This window comes from Mauremys mutica, chromosome 25 (assembly GCF_020497125.1).
Source record: "Mauremys mutica isolate MM-2020 ecotype Southern chromosome 25, ASM2049712v1, whole genome shotgun sequence".
In the NCBI taxonomy this organism is placed as follows: domain Eukaryota; kingdom Metazoa; phylum Chordata; order Testudines; family Geoemydidae; genus Mauremys; species Mauremys mutica.
In genome coordinates this window covers 7,863,376-7,887,079 of record NC_059096.1, presented here as the reverse complement: position 1 = coordinate 7,887,079, position 23,704 = coordinate 7,863,376, and the positions used below count along the sequence as shown (strand labels likewise).

The 23,704-nt window shown below is 55.9% G+C and overlaps 1 protein-coding gene across 7 annotated transcripts in view; it reads left to right on the top strand.

Annotated features, from left to right (window-relative positions):
- Nucleotides 1-23,265, top strand: part of UBTF (upstream binding transcription factor) — a 29,877-nt gene extending 6,612 nt beyond the window's left edge. For 5 of the 7 annotated variants that reach the window (XM_044999262.1, XM_044999260.1, XM_044999263.1 and 2 more), the window contains 19 exons: nucleotides 4,561-4,736; nucleotides 5,223-5,306; nucleotides 6,279-6,434; nucleotides 7,845-7,909; nucleotides 8,569-8,689; nucleotides 9,126-9,236; nucleotides 9,588-9,718; nucleotides 10,825-10,966; nucleotides 11,504-11,545; nucleotides 13,076-13,189; nucleotides 13,496-13,651; nucleotides 14,862-15,017; nucleotides 15,451-15,561; nucleotides 15,814-15,902; nucleotides 16,780-16,969; nucleotides 17,605-17,652; nucleotides 18,103-18,171; nucleotides 18,700-18,846; nucleotides 19,868-23,265. In XM_044999262.1, coding sequence (XP_044855197.1) covers nucleotides 4,561-4,736; nucleotides 5,223-5,306; nucleotides 6,279-6,434; nucleotides 7,845-7,909; nucleotides 8,569-8,689; nucleotides 9,126-9,236; nucleotides 9,588-9,718; nucleotides 10,825-10,966; nucleotides 11,504-11,545; nucleotides 13,076-13,189; nucleotides 13,496-13,651; nucleotides 14,862-15,017; nucleotides 15,451-15,561; nucleotides 15,814-15,902; nucleotides 16,780-16,969; nucleotides 17,605-17,652; nucleotides 18,103-18,171; nucleotides 18,700-18,846; nucleotides 19,868-19,981 — 2,222 coding nt within the window. In that variant the 3' untranslated portion in view covers nucleotides 19,982-23,265. The remainder of the gene's footprint in view (nucleotides 1-4,560; nucleotides 4,737-5,222; nucleotides 5,307-6,278; nucleotides 6,435-7,844; nucleotides 7,910-8,568; nucleotides 8,690-9,125; nucleotides 9,237-9,587; nucleotides 9,719-10,824; nucleotides 10,967-11,503; nucleotides 11,546-13,075; nucleotides 13,190-13,495; nucleotides 13,652-14,861; nucleotides 15,018-15,450; nucleotides 15,562-15,813; nucleotides 15,903-16,779; nucleotides 16,970-17,604; nucleotides 17,653-18,102; nucleotides 18,172-18,699; nucleotides 18,847-19,867) is intronic. The other 2 variants (XM_044999266.1, XM_044999267.1) reach the window with 2 other exon arrangements.
- The last annotated feature ends 439 nt before the right edge of the window (nucleotides 23,266-23,704 follow it).

Genomic DNA, 23,704 nt, shown 5'->3' with positions numbered 1-23,704 from the left:
ACAGTTTGCTCGGGGGGGCAGGGGGGTGTGTGGATCTGATAACGTAGCTACACAAAATGCATATTAATGAGCCATGCAGGTCTGTCAGGTAGCTCATTTGATCGACTGTAACAGGTATAGTGAGGCTGTGAAAGGGAACTTGTCAAGATTTGACAGACAGAATTTAGCCTACCTTAAAATTACATACACACACAGCCCTCCTCCCCCTCGGTGTGCCTCCAAAATGGAGGTGGTTGGTGAATGGAGTCTAACGGGAGATTCTGCAGCAACAAATCTAAGGCATGCAGGGACTTGGGGACGTACAGAGACCCTGCTTTCTGAACCAAATATGCCCTGGTATAGTCAGGTAAGTTTATTTCAATGCCCTAGTAGAATCAGGTGCATTGATTTCAGTGGCATTGTGTCCATGTGACTTGGGTTGTTGAGAGGAGTGCAGGATTTTTGTAGTTTCCATAAACTGGCTGTTCCCGAGAATGGAGCAGGGAAATCCATTACGGTGCACCCCGAAACCCGGAAGCAAGAGGTACACGTGGGGTCAGCTTAGGCCTCACTGTTGTCCTGTTAATGGCTGCTGCGTGATATTAAGGACCGTGGTTGGCTCTTCGCATAAAACTCTTGACGCTGATGGGAACGGTGTGTGCGGATTGAAAGCAGCATATGAATGTAAATGTTACCTTGATCTGGAATTTGGAGTCTAACCAATATATTTTTAACATGTAATTGATTAAAATGGTAGACAAAATTCCCAGCTGTTAATTTTCCAAATGCTAAAGAGATCAGATTGTTTTTAATATGGGGAAAAGAAAAAAACCCAACAGCAAATGTTCAGGATGGCCAGCTCTGAAAATCTCAGGAGCTCTGAACTTTTTAATTCCCGTTAATTTTCATGGGAATTCGGTGTCCTTAACCCATACGGAGCTTTGTAAACCTCAGGTTTATCCCATGTTGGGGGGTTAAAATTCTGCAACCCTTCACTTAAAATCAAAAGCCTTTGAAAGGTGGTTTTGAATTGAGGGTCTGATCAAACTTTAACTGAAATTGATAGGCAGCTTCCCCGCAGGCTTTGAGTCAGACCCGAAGTACAAATCTGTAGAATATAGAAACAATATAGGCGACTTGGCAGCGAAATACCCAAACCCTGTGTTTGTTTTGATTTCTTTCCTTGCCCCCTTTGTAAAAATCCAGATTCCTCTAGGACTTGCTTGGCATGCCTGAGAATGCAACTTTGTGGACAAAGTGGGACTTCCATAAGATTTCCAGTAGCTGTGATGTCCCAGAATTATGCACCTGTGGGTTCCCCTAGTGACTCAAGGATTTTAACAAAGGAGGGGAAGGAATTTTAAAAAGAAGCAGTGGGAGGAATGTGGGGAGGAAACGCTGGTATGTAAAGGCTAAGTATTGTTAGGTGGGGAAGCTTCCATTTACTCATTGCGTTTAGTCTGTTTAACTTTACTGTATGTGAATATATATATTGGGTTTGTTTGCCACTTTGCTGCCCAGATCAAATTCCTAGAAATGTAGGACTGGAAAGGGATCTCAGTAGGTCATCTAGTCCAGTCCCCTGCACTGAGGCAGGACTGTGTATTATCGAGACGTGAGGTTCTCAGCCTTTTTCCTTTCTGTGACCTCCCCAACATGCTGTAAAAACTTCATGGCCCACCTATGCCACAGCAACTGTTTAGGGGGTAGCAAACAGGGGAATTTCCTGGGCTCTACGCCACAGAGGGCCCCACAGCTGCTCAGGCTTCAGCTTCAGCCCCAGGTGGTGGGGCTTGGGAGAGCGGGGCTTCGGCTTTCTGCCCTGGGCCCCAATGAGTTTCATGCTGGCCCGCCTTGGTGGCCCCCCTGGGGGCCTCGGACTCCTGGTTGAGAATTGCTGCTCTAGACCAGGGGTCGGCAGCCTTTCGGGTGCCGAGTCTTCATTTATTCACTCGGATGTAAGGTTTCGCGTGCCGGTCATACATTTTAATGTTTTTAGAAGGTCTCTTTCTGTAAGTCTATAATACATAACTGAACCGTTGTTATATGTAAAGTAAATAAGGTTTTTAAAAAATATTTAAGAAGCTTCATTTAAAATAAAATTAAAATGCTGAGCCCCCCCGGTCCAGTTGCCGGGACCCGGGCAGTGTGAGTGCCACTGAAAACCAGCTCGCGTGCCGCCTTTGACACGCGTGCCGTAGGTTGCCTACCCCTGAGCTAGACCATCCCCGACGGATTTGTCTAGCCTGTTCTTAAAAACCTCCAATGACGGAGATTCAGCAACCTCCTTAGGTAATTTGTTCCAATGCTTAACCACCCTGACCGTTAGATTTTAGGAAAAACTTCTTAACTTCTAAATCTCTCTTGCTGCGATTTAAGCCCGTTGCTTCTTGTCCTGTCCTCAGTGGTTAAGAAGAACAATTTATCACCCTCCTCTTTATAATAACCTTTTGCGTACTTAAAGACTGACCATGCCCCACCCCTCGTCTTCCCTTTTCCAGAGTAAACAAACCCCATTTTTTCAGTCTTTCCTCATAGGTCCTGTTTTCTAGACCTCTTATCATTTTTGTTGCCTCTGGATTTTCTCTGATTTGTCCACATCTTTCCCAAAGTGCGATGCCCAGAAATATCCCAGTTGAGGCCTTAGCAGTGTTGAGCAGAGCAGAAGAATTACTCCATCTCTTCAGCCAGATTTAGAGATCTCTCCATAGATTCTAAGATCCAAAGGGACCCTTCTGATCATGCGGTCGGATCTCCTGCCTAACCCAGGAGTTCTGTGCGTGTGTTGATTGCTGAGAGAAACCACCAAGGAAGATAATGACGTTTAGCTGTCTGCTTCTCCAGGGCGCAGTCTCTCCCAGTTTTCATTCACGTACGTCCTAACTTCAAGCTCTGAGTCCAAACCGGCCTTCTTGTGAATGGCATGTGGGGTGTGCAGGCGGCCACGAAAGCAGGAGTTAGAATGGAAACAGTCACTCTTAAACCAGTTGCTTTAAAGCACGCGGGTTGGTGTGTAACACGCTGCTCTCTGCAGATGTGGATGAGCGAGTCCCCTGTTGCATTCGGGGGGGTCCTGCTCCCCGCAGCACACAGGGCAGCTCTTCATCTACTGACTGCTGAGGCTGTGCATTGTAGCCCCTTAATGTTGATGTCTCCCTCCCCCCCTGCTCTCTGGGGTGCTCAGCTGGGATAACCCTACACTGCGTAGATTTTTCAAGTAAGTATTTGCCGGCCTCTTTTCAGGGCCCGGGGAGGGGAGGGGGGATGGGACAAAACCGAGCAAAGGAAAACGTGGGCTGAATGTCAGGAAGAAAAGCCGTAAATAGTGCGATCTCGGTGACCCAGAGCCGTGTTCCCCAGGGACCCGCATTACGTGGGTCTCTTCCCCCCTTTGGCTCTGACTTCTGTCAGCCCAGGTGCTGGGGGAGCGTTAGAAACAAACCTTCCAGGCTCTGCCCTGCCGCTCGGCTGCTCCCTTCGCCTCCCTCCCTGGGAGCTTCCAGTGGGCAGCATGCAGGGTTGGTGATTGCTCCCATAGGCCGGCTGGCAGCTACTGAGCATCTGCCTGGCAATGCAGTAACCACAGAGCAACAGGGCTGGCCCTTAGACACTCTTAGTGGGGGGATTTATCTGTGCCCGGGGGGCAGAGAGGAGCCGGTTTGTGCCTCCCCTGTTCAGAAGGCTGCAGGGGCTGGTTCCGGTTGCGCTAACTGGCGTCTCTGGAGCTTTGCCAGGGGGCAGAGTAGCCGGGTTGTGAGAATGCCAGGGCCCCGGCGCCCCTCTAGCTGACCCACTCCAGAACTGACCCTGCTCCAGCCATAGGGGCTCCCTGCACGGGGGGCATTCAGCGGGTGCCAGCTGCCTGTCCCGCAGCCCCATCCCGCCAGCCCAAAGGTCCTTCATCCGCTACTGTGGACCTCTGCTCGGCTCTAGGGTGGCATAAACTGAGCTTTTCTGAGCCTATGGAAGTTCTGTACCCACGGCTTTCCAGTGCCCCTAGGCATCCCTTTTTAATTTGGCGGGGGTGGGGGGGCTTCCCAGGTTTGCCAGCCTGCCGTGCAGAGAGAGGTAAAAACATCCCTCAGAAAGAGAACGGCCGTCAGGTAAACTCTACAGCTCCTGCCTTATTGCGTCAAAGAAACAGCCCTCAGCACTTGCAGCGCAGTAGCTTCCAGCTTGTCTACTGTTGCTTTTAAAAAAACAACAACCACCACCACCGAACCCTCTGGCGCATGCTGAGGGAAATTTCTGCCTGAGCTGGGAAGTTTTGGCCTGTAGAAGAGGATGGAAATATAGCTGGTGATCAGCCTAATTACCCAGACCAGTCTGTCTGCCTCCCAGTGGAGAATTTCATGCTGGGATCTGCCGTCTCCGCATGCTGCACTGCTCTAATAAAGGTGATGCTGGTTGCAAGTCTGGGTGCTGCGGTGCTGTCCTGCTTGTGGCTGCGTTGGGTTAAAGGGCTGTCGTTCCGTGGGAGCTCAGTAAAATGCCTCCACGCAGGGCGGCGTGTCCTCCAGCCTCAGGGAGGGCCAGCTGGCTGCCATGTGGTTTCGATCCTTTGTTTTCTTCCCTGCTCAGACCTGTGGTCCCAGGAGGACATGCTGACCCTGCTGGAGTGCATGAAAGGCAACCTGCCCTCCAACGACGGCAGCAAATTCAAAACCACCGAGTCCCATCTGGACTGGGACAAAGTGGCCTTCAAGGACTTCTCTGGCGAGATGTGCAAGATGAAGTGGATGGAGATCTCCACCGAGGTAACCTCCGCGCGTTTAACGCGACGACTTTGGGCCCTCGCCTGAAGCTCGGTGCTATCCGGCCATGGCTTTGTGTAGCGCAGGGGAGTGAGTGGTCTGAGCAGGGGTGTGGGAGCCAGGAATTCCCGAGTCCCCTTCCTAAACAGCCAAAGTCTGATTACCCGACCATAAGGTTTGGGTTTTTCAATCATCTCTGTTAACTTTCTCCCCCAGCTCTGGCTCAGCCAGGGGCAAGTCCCTTCCCCCACTCTTTGCCCTATGCCCCTCTGCACAATGGGGGTGACACTGACCTGTCTCCCCCTGCTTGGGGGAGGGCTCAGACGGTGAGCCACAGCATTGCTATTGAAGGGTTTAGCCTCGAAGCGTCTGGCGCTGAACTGATCTCAAAGCTCCCTTCCCTCCCCCGGCTTGTGATCTGTCCCATCTGTTATCACCATGGTGCTGTTCGATCTGTCCTCGGGACTGATCCCCCGCCTATTCTTGCAGGTGAGGAAATTCCGAACGCTGACGGAGCTGATCATGGATGCTGAGGAACACGTAAAGAATCCTTACAAGGGCAAAAAGCTCAAGGTAGGTGATAGGGACGGGGCCAACAAATGGGGTCTCGTGTCCCACCCTGTCCAGGCTGGGGGATCTCAGCAGAGGGCAGCAGAATTGCCTTAACCATCATTGGGAGGAGCGGGAGTTGTCTTCCGTACTGGAGGCCAGGAAGACGCATCACACGTCAAGTCTCCCGTCTGGGATATTCTCTGGCAGGGAAATAGACTAACTGATCTAATGGGCCATTCCAGGGCTAACTCAGTGGGGGACACTTGGCTTCATCCTGCCCGGTGACAACACTGACGTGCTTCCCAAGGCTGCTAAGGATCAGTTAGCTCACGTTCGTAAAGCACATTGGAGGTGGAAAGCTCTGGGTACTAGCCACGTATAGCGACCGTGTGAACTAGGCACAACAGGCATGGGTCTGTTATTGAGAACCCGTGTCTTAAGTTCAGGGCAGGGGGGCCGCGAATTGGCTCGGGGAGGCAACGTGGTCTAGTGGCTACAACACAAAATGGGAGTCAAGACTCTCGGCATGAGTCAAGCCACTTTCCCCGTTTTGTGCCTCAGTTTCCCTTTCCCCATCTTCAAAATGACACTAGTACCCTCCTCATGAGAGGGGCCGGGAGGCCTAATTACTGTGTGTAAATGGTTTTGGGGAGCCCCCTTTGTGGCCTTGATAAATCTGAAGGATTGTTATTTATCTGCCTTAGATGCTCGTATGGGTCCCATTACCATAGCACGGAGCACCTCACAGCCTGCTGTGTGCGTATCCTCACAACCCCGTGAGGCAGGGCAGTGCTGTTCTCCCCGCCCCGGTCACAGATGGGGAACTGAAGCACAGACAGGCTAAGTGACTTGCCCCAGGTCGCACATGGAGTTTGTGGCAGAAGCAGGTCTCCCAAGTCCCAGGCTGGGGCCCGAACCGCTGGGCCATCGGTCCCCTTCCAGGGACGTGCTGTGCATAGGGATGTGTGTTTGTAATTGTCCTCTTTCCCTCAGAAACACCCCGATTTCCCCAAGAAGCCCCTGACACCCTACTTCCGCTTCTTCATGGAGAAACGAGCCAAGTACGCCAAGCTGCACCCTGAAATGAGCAACCTGGATCTGACCAAAATCCTGTCCAAGAAATACAAGGAGCTCCCTGAAAAGAAGAAGGTACGTGGAGCTATAGAATGGGGGGTTTGGGAGCTTCTCTCTCTCTCTCTCGCATGCACCTCCCTCCCCCCACAACTTAGGCTCTGATCCTGTGCTCCATGCAGCCAGATCCCCGGGTAGGCAGTTGCGAAGGGGGGTGCTGGGCGGGCTCTGAAATCTGCCCACGCGGGATCAGGGTTCAGGTGGGCAACAAGTCCTTAGGACAGGGCGTGTTCAGGGAGGCAGTGTGATCCAATGGAGAGAATACCGGACTGAGGCACGGGAGCCGCGGGTTCTATTCCTGGCTCGGCCACTGGCCTGCTGGATGACCTTGGGCAAGTCACGTCACTGCTCTGTGCCTCAGTTTCCTCCACCTGGGGGATAATGACACTGACCTCCTTTGTAAAGCACTTTGAGATCACTGAATGAAAAGCACTATAAAAAGAGCTGGCTGGTATTATATATTTAAATGTGTTGAGCTCTTAAGATTCTGTCCACACCCCCACACCCCCCTGCACTCTATTTCCTAGCGATTGGGATCTGTTGAGGTATGGGGTGGGGTGTATGGCTGGTATCCAAGCTCCACCCGTAATTTTTCCACTGAAATGGTCAGCAGCAAAACGGTTACAACGTTGATTGATCCTCTTCAGGGTCAGCTGCGCAGTGAGATAAATGTGTGCCCGGCACGCCTCGGCCAGAGCTCTGGGTCCAGGCTGCCCATCTGTGGGCTCCGTGACACTGCCCTGCTCTAGTCCCCTGGGGAGGGTTTCCCGTGCAGTCGGAAGAGGTTAGGGACTGAGCCGTTGCTGGGACAGTTTCAGATCTTCACGTGAAATGTTGGTTCTATCCAGCCCCAGCTCAATCCATCCCATGCCACGACCCAGCGGCCGCCCACCCGGCTGGGTCAGACATTCCATCGGAGCGGCAGCTGCATGCGCCGTTCGATTTACGTTTAAGCCCTCGCCCGTCCCCGCAGAGGTCTCGGCGCTAAACCGCGTCTCGACGTGACGTGGGACAGCGATAAACGTCCCCTCCGACTACCTGGCGCCAGGGCCTTCTGGGCTGAAACCAGGCCGGTCTGCCTTGCTCTAGACAACGGCCAGGTTGGGATCTCTCTGTAGCTGCCTAGGGGATGAATGGGAATTGTGCCTCTAACCCCCTTAGGCAGCTTGGAAAATCTCAGCCCCTAGCTGCCGTTTCCGGACCCGATCCTGCAGGGAGCTGCGAGCCCTGAACTCTTATGGACCCCAGTGGAAGCCAGGGTGCTCAGCACCTTGCTGGGGTCAAACACTTCATCTTCAGGGCTGGCCGAGATGACTGGGTGCCAGCCTCCCAGCACACGGGACTCCCCTTCCTCTGCTGGGCAGCTGAACATAGGACTCTGCTGGCTCCCCTCCCCTGTTAATGCCCCGGCTCCTTTGTCCCTCCCAGACGAAATACATCCAGGACTTCCAGCGGGAGAAGCAGGAGTTTGAGCGGAACCTGGCAAGATTCAGGTAGGACACCTACCGGCCGCGTCTCCCGGGGCGATCTCTAGCCGTGTTCGTCCCGACGAATGGGAGATGATGAGCGTGTACATGTAACACCCACAGAGGGAGGAGCCCTTTGTGGGGGGAACAACGAGGAGGAACAGGACGGGGGTGAACAAAGGGAAAGGAAGGCTGGATCTGAACGGTTTCATTGACTCTCAAGCTGGGGGGACGCAGACCAAGGCCCGGGCTTTCTCTGACAAAGCCGCCCTAGAGTGCAGACATTGGGGAACCACCTATGGATCCATCTCCCTCCAAGAGAACGGTGGGGGCCAAGTTGATGAGGTCCTTAAATACATTAAAGGGAGCCTACGTTGGCTCCCCACTGCAGTATGGACACGATCTCTTCTAGCTCCAATTCCTGTGACCCCCTGACTCTCTTCTTGGGCCCTTCTCCTAAGCTGCTAGGGCCCTGATCCTCACAGGCATTTAGACTGCTAACTTCCATTCAAATCAATGGATGCGAGGACCCTAAATACCTCTGAGGTTCTAGTGTGTAGCCGTCTTAGGTTCCGGGCCAACATGTTCCAGGGTGGAACCCAGCTGATCAGAGTCTTATGGTCTGTCTCCTCCTTTCGCTGCCTCTGACGCTCGCCCCCCACTCTTCTTGTCCCTGCTGCGTGAAGGGAAGACCACCCAGATCTTATTCAGAACGCCAAGAAGTCGGACATCCCGGAGAAACCCAAGACCCCACAGCAGCTGTGGTACAATCACGAGAAGAAAATCTACCTGAAAGTGCGCCCGGATGTGAGTTCCTTGTGGCTATGTGGCCTGTGTGTGTATGTGTCTTTACACCATGGGAAGGGGGGGGAGAGAAGCCGGGGATGGGAGGGGGCCTGGAGGAAGAGGCACCAAGCAGAAGGCCTGCGCTGTCCGGACAGAGGTAAGGAAGAGGCGCCGTGTGTCTGGGAGCAGACCCGGTGCCCGAGAGAGAGGGCAGAGCTCTGGTTTCGCTGTGGCTAGGGAAGGGACGCAGCGCGTAGGGGCAAGATAGTGCAGTGAGCAAACCCAGGATCGCTCTGTTTCCCAGGGCTCAGAGAAGTGCCGAGCCCCGTTGCACGACCCAAAGCAGTGAGATCCCCAGCGCAAAGGCGACTCCCCTCCCACGTCCCCGCGAGCTCGGCTCGCTGCCCCGCCATCCCATTTCACCCCTGTGCCCTCACCTCTGGCTTTGGGTTTTCAGGCCACCACGAAGGAGGTGAAGGACGCGTTGGGCAAGCAGTGGTCTCAACTCTCCGACAAAAAGAGGCTGAAATGGATTCATAAGGCCCTGGAACAGCGAAAGGAGTACGAGGTAGGGAACAGTCACCAGTTCCCCTCCATCTTCTCCCCGGCCCGACGGGCGCCACCTCCCGGCCACCAGCCGAGGGGCGTTCCCGGAGCCGGCCAGCCTCTCTCTGTAATCAGCCTGAGGGGTTGCTGTTGAGGGATGCAGGCCCCTCTCCTTCCACTCATCGTGGGGCTAGCCCACAGCCCAGGTAGCTCAGAGCCTTCCACCGCAGAGCTTGGGATCCGTCGCCTCTCGAAAGCGAGGGCAGGTGGGCAAAGGCGTAGGGAGGTGACTGGCTTCTCTCCTCCTCCCCTTCCCGTGCTGGCGGGTGTCGACTCGGCCCCCTTAACCCGCCGGCTGCTTTGCTGTCCGCAGGAGATCATGCGGGATTACATCCAGAAGCACCCGGAGATGAACCTCGAGGAAGGCGTCACACGCTCCACCCTCACCAAGGCAGAACGCCAGCTCAAGGACAAGTTTGACGGGCGACCCACCAAGCCCCCTCCGTAAGTCCCGCGCAATTCAGGGGTGGGGCGGATGCTGTTTTTTCTTGGGGAAGGGGGAGATCTGGGGCTTTCCATTGCTTCCCCCATGTGGGTCCAGGGAAAGCAAGACTGGAAGAAGGCAATCTGGGCCCCTAAGCGCACCCCTCCTGGCTTCGTACTCATGGCCTTACCCTCCGTGGCTTGGCCTCACTGAGCCCTTCCTCACTCCAGCACCTGGATGTATCTGCTTGGGGGGACCGTTGGGCTCCCTGTGCTCTCCTCCTACCTGCAGAGCCCTCTGCTGGGTGGGCACTGGCCGGGTGCTCCAGGGCGGTCAGTCCTGGAGTTAACACCCCATTGAGCTCCTCCTCTGAGCGATCGTTCCAGGCTCTCTGCAGATTCAGGCGGACGTTGCGCTCGGATCACGGTTTCAAGTTTTCCTGCACAACCACGAGGACTAGCCTTATTTATTTATTTTTTTAAACGAGAGCTCAGCCTTGCTCTGTGCTTAACATTTAGATCGACCTGAGTATCACTCAGGGGTGTAGAAAAAAATCTAGCTGCAGCTAGGTGTACAAAATAATGCTCCCGTCGACCTAGCTGCCGCTGCTTGGGGAGGTGGATTAACTGCAGTGGACAGAAAATCAAGTAGGACGCGCCTGCACTACAATGGCACAGCTGCGGCGTAGCGCCTGTAGTGTAGACGTACCCTCGGATTCTGAGTAATCACGTGACTCCTGGGCATGGGCCTGTATCTGGCCTTCAGTGGCACTGACCTCGCAGCATCCAGCCAGTCCCAAGTGGATTGACGCACTGGCTGCTCCAGATTTTGGAGGCCAGTATGGTTGGGATTATTGCTTCCCTTCTCTTTCGCTGCACCACTGAAATGCAGCCTCCTCTGGACTTGAGCATGGCAGCTGTTGAACAGTGCACAGCAATGCTGCACGGTAGGCTGGGACAGGAGGTGACCCTGAGGAAGCAGGCTGGAATCCCCCAAGTTTGTTCCCCAGAGGGAGCGCCGCTGGGGAATTTTCAATGGCCATGTGTGGGCAGGACTCTCATCTGAAACGTGGGGGCGGGGAAGGGGTGGCGACCCCGAGCGACTCACAGCCACTGTTGCTTCACAGGAACAGCTACTCTCTGTACTGTGCGGAGCTGATGGCCAACATGAAGGACGTCCCCAGCACGGAGCGGATGGTGCTGTGCAGCCAGCAGTGGAAGCTGCTTTCCCAGAAGGAGAAGGACGCGTACCACAAAAAGTGTGATCAGGTGAACAGGCCGGGGGCTCGCACGTCAGCGGAGCTGAGTTTGGGGAAGGGGAGAACAGCTAGAAACAGCTGGTTTCTGCAGCTGTATTGGCAGTTCGAGTGGCCGCGTTAAATCCTTGATCTGGGTTTGAGCCCCACCTGCCGTGAGTGCTGCCCTTTTGAACGGAGTGTAGCGGGAGAAACCAGCGCCAGGAGAGAAACCGGACGCCTGGGTTCTGCCCATGACGCCGGGCAAGTCCCGTGCCCTCTCCGAGCCTCAGATTAAGCAAGGAGTGATTAGAGTTGTGAAGTGCTTAGAGATCCTCCAGCTGGGAGATGGGATTAGAAGCCCCGAGCACTGACTGTGGGCGAGGTTGGTGCTGGAGACTCGGGCCGAGGGAATCGGCGCTCTCGCTGTGCGGCGCTGGCTCTGACGCCAAGCACAGATCCCCTGTGATTTTGCTGGGTGTTCGATTGGTGCGTGGGGATGGAGGTGATGTCTCTTAGTAACCGTCTCTCTCTCTCTCTCTCTCTCCCCTCCTGCTGCTTTTTCCAACAGAGGAAGAAAGATTACGAAATCGAACTCTTTCGCTTCCTGGAGGTGGGTGCGCCTGGGACGCGGCGGGTGGCCCAGCTCATTCCGTGAGGGGGCCCCGGCCAGCCTTCCCTTGGCATTTCATTACGCGGCTCGTCTGTTTTGTTTTGCGTGGGCAACGAATCATGTTGCACAATTGGGGTGGGGTGGGGGGAGCACTTTGTGTGTGCGAGGGCCTGTCTTTCTCTGCAGCACGGGCTAAAGAGCCAGGCATGGCACGGTGGTATCCCAGTATTCCCCAGGTGCAGCTCCAGCTGTCTCCTTTCACTGGGGCGGATGTAAATCCAGAAGTCTGTTCCTTTATATATTGGGTCTTATCCCACCCCCTATCACTGCAGTATCCCAGCACCTTCCAGTCATGCGTGAAGCAACTTGACTAACAGTTGTCACGTGTGGTTCGTTCCTGGGGGAGGACGGTGTGGGCAGTGGAGGGTTTGTTTTGGTAGGGTTTTGTTCTGGTGAATGTCCAGGCTGCTAGGGATGGCCGTTCATTCCCCAGTCTCTGACCAGCTCCGGAGAAAGCACCGGCTCCTGCACAGAGGAGCTTTAGCGGAGTGAGAGGAGCTGCTCCAATGTAAATGGGTGTGAGCGGACAGAGAATTCGGGGGTGGAGGGGGAATTTGGCCTTCATTCAGCTGGTGTGGGAGGGCAGGGCAGGGCCTGGCCTTGTTTTGACCCGGGTGCTACTTTTTCCAAAACATCTGGGAGTTGCTAGCCCCTGTGTTGTGTCTGGATGGACGCAATGATTTTGTTTGCAAAAACCAACAGGTCTGTTTCCCCACCCACTTCCCCCAGGATAAAGCTTCCTCTCTCTGGGGGAGGAGAGAAGGTCCCTCTTTGTCTGAGTAGGTGGGACAGGGACTGCCTCAGGTCGGAGCTGGTATCTGTCCGTGCTGTGGGAGAGCCCAGCACCCCGAAGTGCTGTGCTGAGCTGTCTCTGGATGGGTCCATTTTGTCACATGGTGTTTTAACCAATCTCTGGGCACGTTCGCTGCTTTAAAACCCGGTGCTCTAGGAAGGTGCCAAAGCATTTGGAAAATGGTACCTATAGCACCAAACATTTCAGGTGGGGGTGTCCTTTTCCCCTCTATCCCTGGAGGCATAAAAGGGAAGCGTTGTCTAGTGGCTAAATCACAGGCCCAGGAGTCAGGACTCCTGGGATCTGTTTGTGTCTGTGCCACAGATTCGCTGGGTGTCCTTGGGCAAGTCACATCCTCTCTGTACCTCTGTTTCCCCAGCTCTAAAATGGGCATATACATTTTACTATGTGCACCACTGCCCTCTAGTGGATATGACTGGAAATCCCGCACTGTGTCATAGGCCCAGTACAGCTAATGGAGATTCTCTAGTAGGCAGATTCTGGAGCAGGAGAATATGAGGCCCATGTGGTTTGAAATCCTCAAAGGCGTTAGTAAGATTAAAGCAGCAGCATTGTTGTCGTTCCATTCCCTTTTGGTTGGATTGTTCCTCCTTTGAAAACTCGCCCGCGCCTCTTTGGTGCTCTCTCTGACCCACCTGCCTTTGCTTGCCACGCAGAGCCTGCCCGAGGAGGAACAGCAGAGGGTGCTGGGGGAAGAGAAGATGCTGGGAGCGAACAAGAAAGGTGCCACCAGCCCAGCTTCCAAAAAGTCATCGCCGGACACTGGCAAGGTGAGGGCTGGCTTCGGCGCAGGCAGGCTGCGGTGCAGGGGGTGCGTGTGCGTGTCGTGAGAATAGAGGGACAGAGCCAGTTACTTCTAAACCAGCTTCAAGACTTCTGAATAGTAACTGCTGAGCCAGCAGGGAAAAATTAAACCAATAAAATAAAGAACATAAAGAAATTCAGATTTTTTTTTTTTTTTGACTATTGGAAGCTGCTGCGGGATTTTTTGTAAACCCCCCCCTTTTTTTTTTTCATATTCTATATATTTTTTTTTAACTCAACCCCACACCAAGACCCTTTGTGCTCTTCAACAGGCAGGTTCTGAGAAACCCAAACGGCCCATTTCTGCTATGTTTATCTTCTCGGAGGAGAAGCGAAAGCAGCTGCAGGAAGAGCGACCTGAGCTTTCCGAGAGCGAACTGACCCGGCTGCTGGCGCGGATGTGGAACGACCTTTCAGAGAAGAAGAAGGTTGTTAAATCAATGACACGCTCGTTAGATGCCTTGTTTTACCAACCAGCACCTCTAGCTAATTCGCCTCTCTCGAGAGCCCCAGAGGATGCCGGTAGCATCCATCCCCTCTAGGGGACGCCAGCAGTTCAGGCCCTGGTCACTCCCTGCCTGGCTGTATGCTGTTGTGATTTTCTCCACCGTGACAATCAAGGCTCCAGCGGGTGGCACAAATGAATGGGTCCTGGCGGCTGCCCCGCTCCTCAGCAGTGGGGTCCTCGCCTCTCTCGGGAGCGCCTTTGATTCCAGCCATGCAGCCCGGGACCCGCTGTGTGGAATGAGACACCAGAACTAAACAAGCAGCTCAAAGAGATGAGAACTTGCCGGGATTAAACCCGGAGAGGTCTTGAGCCTGGATTTAAAAGCCTGGCCGGGGGGAGGCAGGGGGAGTGGAGTGGTGGTCCATCCGGCCCCAGGGGGGTTAGCTCACAGCCGAGGGTGTGTGTGTCGGAAGTTACGCATTGGCTGGAAGGTTTGTGTGTGTGTGTGTGTGTGGGAGGGGAAGGGTTATTGAGCGTGGGCTTGATTTTTCTCTATGCCAGAGGTGGCCAAACGGTGGGACGCGCCCCCTAGGTGGGCGCAGAGGAACATTTGGGGGGGGGCAGAGCTGTGGGGGGGAGTGACACCCAGCTTCGCTCCTGGCCCCGGCTGCTGACCCCGGCTTCCAGGCCATGCCCGGGCCCCAGCTGCCAGTCCCAAGCCCGCCCCCAGCCTCGGCCCCCTTACCCCTCTCTGCCCCCCCTCCCCCCCACCGAGCCATGGCTCCATTCCTGGCCCCCTAGCTCCAGGGGGGTGGTTGACAGGTCAAAAGTTTGGGGACCGCTGCTCTGTGCAGACTGCCTGGGGAAGGTGTGTGGACATGTGCCTGGCGCCTGGCACAGCGATGGGGAGAGGAGAAAAGGAGCAGTTACCTACTGGTCTGTGTGACACCCCTTCCCCCCGCCCCCTATGCTGAGAACACCCTCCACGGCCAGTTCCAACCAGGCTCCCCCTCTCGCCTCAGTGAGGGGGGGATGGGAGTACGGGGGGGTCCAGCTCACAGGCACCCAGGTTATTTCATAGCTAGGACGGCAGGGGGAGGGGCAGGCGTTTGCCGAGGGGGGAGCCAGGCCGGGGGACGGTGTTGGAGAGACCTGGGCCTTAAACACCGCCCTTCCGTGTGTCTGCCCAGGCCAAGTACAAAGCCCGGGAGGCGGCCATGAAGGCGCAGTCGGAGAAGAAGCACGGCTCCGACAAGGAGGAGCGCGCCAAGCTGCCCGAGTCGCCCAAGACGGCCGAGGAGATCTGGCAGCAGAGCGTCATCGGAGACTACCTGGCTCGCTTCAAGGTGAGGCGCTTAGGGGGTGGGGGGGGGATTAGAGAGAGAGGAGACAGGGACACCCCCACCCTCCACGCCCCCCTGCTGGAGAAGGAACAGGACATTCCCTGATTGCGGGCTCCGTCTCGGGGCAGCCTGCTAGGTCTGACCCCTCTGGGACGGGCATAGGTTTAGCCGCGGCGATTCGTAACAGGGTTGGGTGCTCCGGGGTGCTCGGTAGCAAAGGAGATGGGGGTGGGGGGTTGTATGGAGGAGAACCGGCCCTGTGCTGCATTGTACGGCCCCTAGAAATATCAGTCCCCTGGTCTCGCCGGGGCAGGGAGGCGTAAATATCGCCATGTTGTGGGGTCGGGGGAAGGAAGCGACTTGCCCGCGCTCGGTGACCGAGCCGAGCAGAGTCCGGTGCGTAACCCGAGCGTTGCCGGGTCTCCCTGTGCCGCAGAACGACCGGGGGAAGGCGTTGAAGGCCATGGAGGCCACTTGGAACAACATGGAGAAGAAGGAGAAGCTGATGTGGATAAAGAAGGCGGCCGAGGACCAGAAGCGCTACGAGGTGCGTCCCTGCGCTCCCCGGGGTCAGGGAATCTGTTCTGCGGCCAGGGCGGTGGGGTTCCTCGGGGGCTGTTACTCCACCTCTGATACTCTGCATCCCTGACTCCTGTATCTCGGGCAGGGGGTTGCCCCAGGGGCTGGATCCACCCATCGCCTTGTTGCCTGAAGTTTTCATCTTGGAGGGTGGGTGGGGGAGAGATGTATGCTGAGCCGGTGATTGGCCTCACCTCGTCCGTCTCTGTCCCCCCTCCAGAGAGAGCTGAGTGAGATGAGGGCCCCCCCGTGCTCTGCAAACGCCTCAAAGAAGATGAAATTCCAGGGAGAGCCGAAGAAACCCCCCATGTGAGTATCGATCCTTCCCGGGGGAGTGTGGGGGGCATCTTGCTTCCACACAACGTGGAAAACAGGCCAGTCGTCCCGCCGCTGCATGAGAGACCAGCCCAGCGGGGGCAAAGCTGGGGCTCAGGCAGCTGGAAGGGGACTGAGCTCGACCCTGCCAGGGGCTCGTAGCTCATTGTGGAGCAAAGTCAAGTGCCAGGTAACTGAGAGGGAAGTGTTGTCTAATAGTTAGAGCAGGGTAGGGCAGGGAGTCCTGGGATCGGTTCCTGGATCTCAGGGGAGGGAGTGGGCTCGTGGCTAGCGCAGCGGAACAGGAGTTGGGACGCCTGGGTCCTAGTCCCACCTTTGGGAGTGGGTAGATTCTGGGGGTGAGAGCAGAAGCACAGGACTCCTGGGTTCCATTCCTGGCTCGGCTGTGGGGTGGGGTCTGGTGGTTGGAGAAGAGGGACAAGGGGTCAGGATCTTTGGGTTCTGTTCCTGGCTCTAGGAGGGGACTGTGGGGTCCAGTGATCAGAGAGGAGGGATTGGGGGTCAGGACTCTTGGGTTCTGTTCCTGGCTCAGATGTGGGGTGGGGATCGGGGTCTGGTGGTCGGAGGAGAGGGACAGGGGGTCAGAATCCCTGGGTTCTGTTTCTGGCTTGGGTAGGGAGCGGGGTCTGGTGGTCGGAAGAGAGGGACGGGGGTGTGTGGTCAGGCTCCTCGGGTTCTGTTTCTGGCTCTGGGAGACGAGTGTGGGGTCTAGTGAGCAGAGTAAAAGGATGGGGGGTCAGGACTCTGGGCGTGGTCCTCTTCCTGCCTGGCTGCTCCCGGCTCTGCTTGGGATGGGCCCTCGCTGGGTGGGGGGCTGGCCGCTCTCTGACCCCGTTCTCCCTCTCCCCAGGAACGGTTACCAGAAGTTCTCCCAGGAGCTGCTATCGAACGGCGAGCTCAACCACCTGCCGCTGAAGGAGCGGATGGTGGAGATCGGCAGCCGCTGGCAGCGCATCTCCCCGGGCCAGAAGGACTATTACAAGAAGATGGCTGAGGAGCAGCAGAAGCAGTACAAGATGCACCTGGAAATCTGGCTCAAGGTGAGCGGCTGGGCCGGGGGCAGAACTGCTCTGACTCCAAGCATGGCTTCCTGTCCCCGCCCCCGCCCCTGGGATGTCCAGTCCTCATGCTTTCGGGGTACGTGGCCTTTGTGGTACCCCATCCCTGGTGTCCCCCACTGACCCTTCCCCTTCCCTGTTCCCAAGTGTCTTGGGTCTTTCTTCACCCCTCACCGCTGGGAAATGAGGCTTCAGGTGTCCCTGATTTAGCTTCTCTCTGTACATTGTGCACCCAGACCAACCCCCCAACATTCGTGCCATAGGGCGCATGTCTGTGGCTATGACAGATGCTATCCCTGGGGTCAAGGTCGCTTCCCCTCTCCCAGCACGGGAGCCCAAGAGAGATTTCAGAGTGGCCGTGGCTCCAGATCCAGCTGTAACTCTGGTCCCCCAACTCCCTGTCATGCTTTTCAAGCAGAGGAGACTAAGGAAATTCCCCCTCTGGACAGAGGGGCCGGTGCCGTTGCACTCCCAACGGCACAGGGGTCTTCGCATTCCACCCACATCCCCTTTCCGGCACAACTCCCCTTCCTGGAGCTGGGAACGCCCCCGCAGTCACGTAGCTCCGTCCCCCTTGCCTTCCTCCGGGTGGTTATTTTAGTCTCCTGTCTCGGCAGAGCCTGTCACCGCAGGAGCGAGCTGCCTACAAAGAGCACACCTCAAATGTGAGTATCCCCTGCGACGGGGGGAGAGCGGGGGGTGTGAACTCTCCTTGACGATGGTTTAAAAAGCCTTCGTTTGAGGGAACAAAGTCCATAATTGGTTATGTTCCAGTTGCACCGTGAGGCCTGAACCCTGCTAGGGGCTGTCCATACGCCTCGTAAGGGAGACTCCTGGCCCACAGATCTTCCAGCCTAAATAGACACAGGGAACCAAGGGCGGGGGAGGAAACGGAGCTCACGGAAGGGGAAGCTACTTGGCCCAAGGGTAGCCAGCAGGGCAGGGTCAGAATATAAAGGTTGGGAATAGAATATAAAGGTTGTCCCCCCCCCCAAGGTCTTTCTGTGGGTGTGGGTGATGGTCATGGACTCTTTAACCTCCGACCTCCTGGGAGGGACCGAGGAGCCTCCGGAGGGGCCCCTTTGACTCTTCCTCTTCCCCTCCCTCTGCCACAGAAGCGCAAGAGCATGGGGAAGGTGCGGGGACCGAACCCCAAAATGAAGCCCGCCATGCAGATCAAATTGGTAAGTGCCCTCGTCCTCCCCCCGTTGGGCCAGTAGCATGACCCCTCCCTGGGCCCCGGCAACTTCCTGGTGTGTTTCTGCCACCTGGAGGGGCAGCTCTCCAGCGGGACGGGCTGCGAAGAGGGTTGCTTGGAGAACAAGAGCAAAAGACGGAAACGTTTTTAGAAATGCCACCATGGTGCTGTCTGGGAATTGCAGTTCAGGTGCTTCCTACTCCGTGGTAGGACTACATCTCCCATGATGCACCATGGTACTCGTGCAGGGAGCCTGTGCATCCTGGGAGATGTAGTCCAGCCAGGGAGCCGAGCCCGGAGCGGAGAATGGTAACACGTGGCACCCAAACTACAGATCCCATGAGGCACTGGGTAATCCCTGGGTGTCTTGAATCTATTGCACTGAGGGCCCTAACCCATTAGCCGAAGGCCCTGCTTTTCCGTGGCCTGGGACTCTGCCATTGTGGGGATTCCAGGGGGGGGGGGGGGCACGAGGCCTGGCCAGATCCGCCCACCACATCCGTCTGACCCCCAGGAGTCCGAGGAGGAGGATGACGATGAGGAGGAGGAGGAGGAAGAGGATGACGATGACGACGACGATGACGACAACGGGGACTCGTCCGAGGAAGGCGGGGACTCATCGGAGTCAAGCAGCGAGGAGGAGAGCGAGGATGGGGATGAGGTGAGGCTGCCTGAGGCACGCTGCGGGATGCTGCGTCTGTGCCGTGCTGCTCACTTCACACACACACACACCCACCCACACACACCCCCACCCCGCTGCCACCCCGGTTTGCTCCCTAGCCAGTGCATTGACGTCGCTGCACTGAGGTCAGAAGAGCTGCGCCCATTCACAGTGGCTGGGTATCTGGCCTTAGGTTTGACCTGCGTCCGCAGCGCGGGGAGCTACACCCCAAGGACACAGAGTTTGGGACAAGCCTAGGGGCCAGGGCTATGCCCGTTGCTTCCCACCGCCCCGACCCGCAGCACATTCCATGCCGTGTTCTCTCCCTAGAGAACCATTTACAATGTCTTAACTGTGTCTTCTGCTGAAGATATCTGGCCTGATTCTGATCTCCGTCCCGCTGGTGTAAACATGGAGTGAGTCAATGGAGTTACTTTGGATTTACACCAGCGGCCGTGAAGTCCGAATCTGGTCAATGGTGCCAGGGCTGGGTTTGGACCCCAGGGGTCCGTGCTGCCTGTCCCCGATTCTTAACCACGCTCCCGACCGCCGTTTGAGAGCTCAGAGATCTAGTGACCAGCAGCATCAAAACCGAATCTTGCAGCATGGGTTTTCCAGTCCCCACTTCCAAATAACAGGCAGCCTGCTTGCCGTGAAATCTTATTTATTCTTTCGACTTCATGGGCCAGGTTTCAGTCAAACCAGCTTGTAAAGGGTGACCCGCGGCAGGACAGCATTCCAGTGCCGCAAACGGCCATCCCTCCTCCTGCCGTGCCACCCGTTCCCGCGGGCTGAGCAGGCCAAGGCTGCTGGCATGCAAGCCATGGCGTGATGGACCTACGGGCCGCTGTACTGCCGTCTTTTGGGTGGGACTTTATGCAACAGCGGTCCCGTCTGTGTGCGGTGCTGGCGTGGGAAACCCGTGTGCGGTGGGGTTTGGCCACAAGGCACCATCCCAGGGCCTGTCTCCCCAGCACCCCTCCCCCCAGACTCTTAACCCTTTCTTCGCCTTTCGCCCCAGAATGAGGACGACGACGAAGAGGACGACGACGAAGAGGAAGATGACAATGACTCCGAGGGCAGCAGCAGCTCCTCCTCTTCCTCGGGCGATTCCTCCGACTCGGACTCCAACTGAAATGCCCACAGCGCCACCTTCTTGCCGGACTTTCAGTAATTCCCCACCCCACCCTGACCAGGAATATCCCGGCTGGAGATCTGGGTTGATGGTTGCAGGGAGGGGGATGGGAAAATCACTGTGGCTAATTTTTCCCCCCCCTCCCTCTTAAAGAATTTCACACTAATGGGGGGTGAGGGGCAGCTGATAAAAGGCTTTGTTTTAGGGGGGAAAGAAGGGGATATTCTGTGTTGTTTTTCCCCATAGAGTTTGCATTCGATTCTTTATTTTATTTTTGTTTTTTGGAGAAGGAGGGGGATTTTTACCCCTCGGAGTCCCCCAGCTGCCCCCGCCTTCCCCTTCAACTTCCAGCTACCCCCTCCGGACTTTATACAACCCCCCTCTCACAAAAATCCTTTTTAAAACAACAACAAAACAGCGACAAAAATGTTGTGGCAAGAGGCGCAGAGCGTTGTTCCGGCGGTGCGCGGGCCGAGCGGCTCAGGACTCGGCCGTCGGGACGATCTCCCCCTTTGCCTCTCCAGCCGGAGGAGGGGGACGGTCTTGTACAGTCTGAAGCTGCACCCGGAGCTCCTGGAGAGCAAAGTCCCACTGCACTTAAGAGCTCCTGGAATGAACTTACCACGCAGCATTTCCCTCTGGGGACGGGGGAGAATTTTTTTGTGTGTGTGTGTTTGGGGTGGGGTGGGGGGTGGGTGGGGGGAGTTTAAAAAGATGTTGCCCAGTTTCAGGGGCGGGAAGGGCTGGCACTGGGGTGGGGGAGTTAGGGGGCTGTTACAGAGCATACCATTGGGAGCTGATCATTGCATCGCCCAAAGGAAACATGGTTGATCCGGCGTATTCAACCAGCATTTGGGCAAAGATGGTGGCAGGCGGATCCCAGATTTGAATTTTTTTTTTTTTTAAATTTTTTTTTTTTACAATGAAGTGACCAATTATTGTACTGGAACGGGGCATTTGTCAGCTGGGAGGGGGCGGGCACGGGAGCAGGGTTCGGCTGCAGGGAGAGATCATCTGTGTCGGTGGTTGTCGTGTTGTTGTATTATTTTTTTTTCTTTTATAAAGCGAGAAAGATCCATCTTTTTATAATCAAAATCTCTGTCTCTGGCTAGCTGCACGGCTTGGCTTCGCGCCCCCAACATGAGCGGCGCCAACGTCAGGTCGGTGTGCAGATTGTTTTTGGGGGTGGGGAGGTGGGCGCGATTGGCACAAACTTCCCAGCGGGCATCAGCCCTGCCTAGAGAAGCGTGTGTCTGGAATAGGGGCGGGATGGTGCTTGCCAAAGGAGCCCAGCTGTGCCATCCCGTTCCAAAGCCGGGCTGCCACATTGGTTGTGATAGAGGTGGGGCCACGCCCACCAATCTCACACCTCCGGGGCCCATCTGCCCAATCTGTTTTGCTACCAGCTCCGATGATACTGCTCAGATTATTATTATTTTTTTTTTTTTAAGGAACATTGGGGAAACTTGATCCAAAAAAACCTATCCGTAGACCCAAGCGGCTGAGATCTGAGCTCCCAGGAAGCTGCGGCTTCTAGGACAGGATTCTCAGCTACGCATATATCTATATTAGTATATAACGGGCTATATATGAATATATAGACTGGTATCAATATCCCCTTTCCGGTGGAGAGCTGTGACTAGCGTTTCATCCCTGTCCGTAGGAGGTTTTTAAACGGGTGTGTAAGTGGTTCTGAAAATAACCCATGCGTGTGTGTGTGTCACCACAAAGGCCCTGCTGCCTTCCGCGTCCATTCTCTGGGTCACTGGCTGTTACAGATCAGAGAGTGACCTCGCCCCCACATGTCAGTGGGTCCCAGTTCCTTGCACCTTTCCACTGGGCGAGGCTGGGGCGCTTTCACCCAGAGAGCGTGGGAGTAGAAAGTGACTGAGACGGGGGAAGAAAAATCCAGTGTTTAAATAATGTTGGTGTCTTTTTTTCCGTGAGGGGTGGATACATTTGGGCAGCAGGCGTCCGGGCCATCTGCCCCACCCCCCTGCTCCTGCCCCCTTTCTGCAAAATCCACCACTGATTGGAAGAGATGGCTCCGTTTCTGGGATTTTGTTCCTGCCAGGTTTTTGTTACGGCCAGTGAATGCAAGGACAGTGTTTCTCGGACTAGACTCTGGGACTAGACTCCCCCTCCTTCACCCCTCGCCCTTTATGCATTCACAGCACCAGCAATTTCATCTCTCACCTTGCTGCATTCTGGTCCCCCCCAGCCCCCAATGTAGACTGGGGAGCCCAACTTACTAAGAGACACTTGAGGAAAACAAAACTGGGTCCCCATGACTCCCCCCACCCCGCTTAAAGCCCTGCCCTTCCCTCCTCACCCAACAACTCTTCACCACTTCCTCTCCCCAGCACCAGGCAGGGCGACGGTGACAGTATTGAGCAGTAACAGATCCAAGCAGCGGGTCGGGGTGTTGCTGTCACGTTTTTTTCCCCCTCCAAGGGCACGATCTCCCCTGACGCGCCGCCTGCTCCCAAAGCAAAGCTCCGGTGAGCGCGGAAAGCGGGGCCGTGTGGAACAGGAATTCTGGGCTCTCACTTCCTTTCCTGTTTGTATGTTTCAAGGATTTAGGGAGCCCTTCCCCCGTGTTTTGTATCGGGCATAGCCGAATCTCATCAGAGTATTAGGGAGTCTCTTCTCCCCCTGTCACAGTCTGAATTGAGGGGCTGGAGGCGGGGCCCACAAATGTGATGAGTTTGTTGTTGTAGAGAAAATTAGTGCCGCCTCAGAGGGGTGAAGCTCCCGGCAGGGTGTCAGTGGGGGTTGTGGCAGGCAGCGGGTACGGATTTTAGCAGCATGTGTTGGGAGGGGTGTCAGGTTTGGGGGCCACAGAGGGGTATGGGCAGAGCAGGGAATGGCTGGATTTGGGAGGCCTGGATATCTAGCCGCGGGGGGGGAGAGTTGGAGCAGATTTTGGGGAACTGGTTGGGGTTGCTGCTCCTTGGACTGTATCCACATGACTCATCCCCCTGTTTTCCATCGCAGCCCTCCTCCCTCCCCCGCTTCTCCCAGACGAGCATGGGGGTGGGGTGAGCCCCCTCTTGGTTGACTTTAGGCCTGTCTGTCCCCCTCTTGCCCCCCCAGTATAGCGTGCGTGGGGCTACTCAACTATCCTGTGCGCTAGGATTTGGATTCCACAACGGGTCAGGGTGGAGATGGTGTGCTGGGGACACCACCCCTAACCGCCCCCCACGTCCTGTGAAGAGAGGGCAGCGGCCGTGGGTTGTGTGTGTCGAATCAGGTCTCCGCTGGGTGAGGGGGGCTTTATATGGGTATAATCAAGTGAGTCACAGCATAGGAAGGGGACCCGTGGCCACCCTAAGTGGGTCTGTGCCCAACAGAAGACACCCTCCCTCCCTTTCTGCTAGGGATTCGACACAGACGATGCTTTCTGGGCCAAAGTGCTAGAGTCCTTGCTTAGGTGACACTCGCAGGTATGGGCTGCAGGATCGGGCCCAGTCTATTTGACGTTGCCTTTTTACAATGCCAGGGTGTGTTTGAACTGAATAGTTCTCCAAACCCCCCTTCGCCCAGGTTCCTTGTTTGTATTTTCCCAGTTCAGGAAAGCACACGTTTCATTTCAATGGGGTTTAAGCGAGTGCTTTTCTGAATTGGAGCCAGAGGGTTCTTGGGATTAAAAGATCCCCATTTCTAGCCGGGTGCAGCGGGTTTCCCCTTCCGAGTTGAAACTGTCCTGGGGCTCCCAAGTCC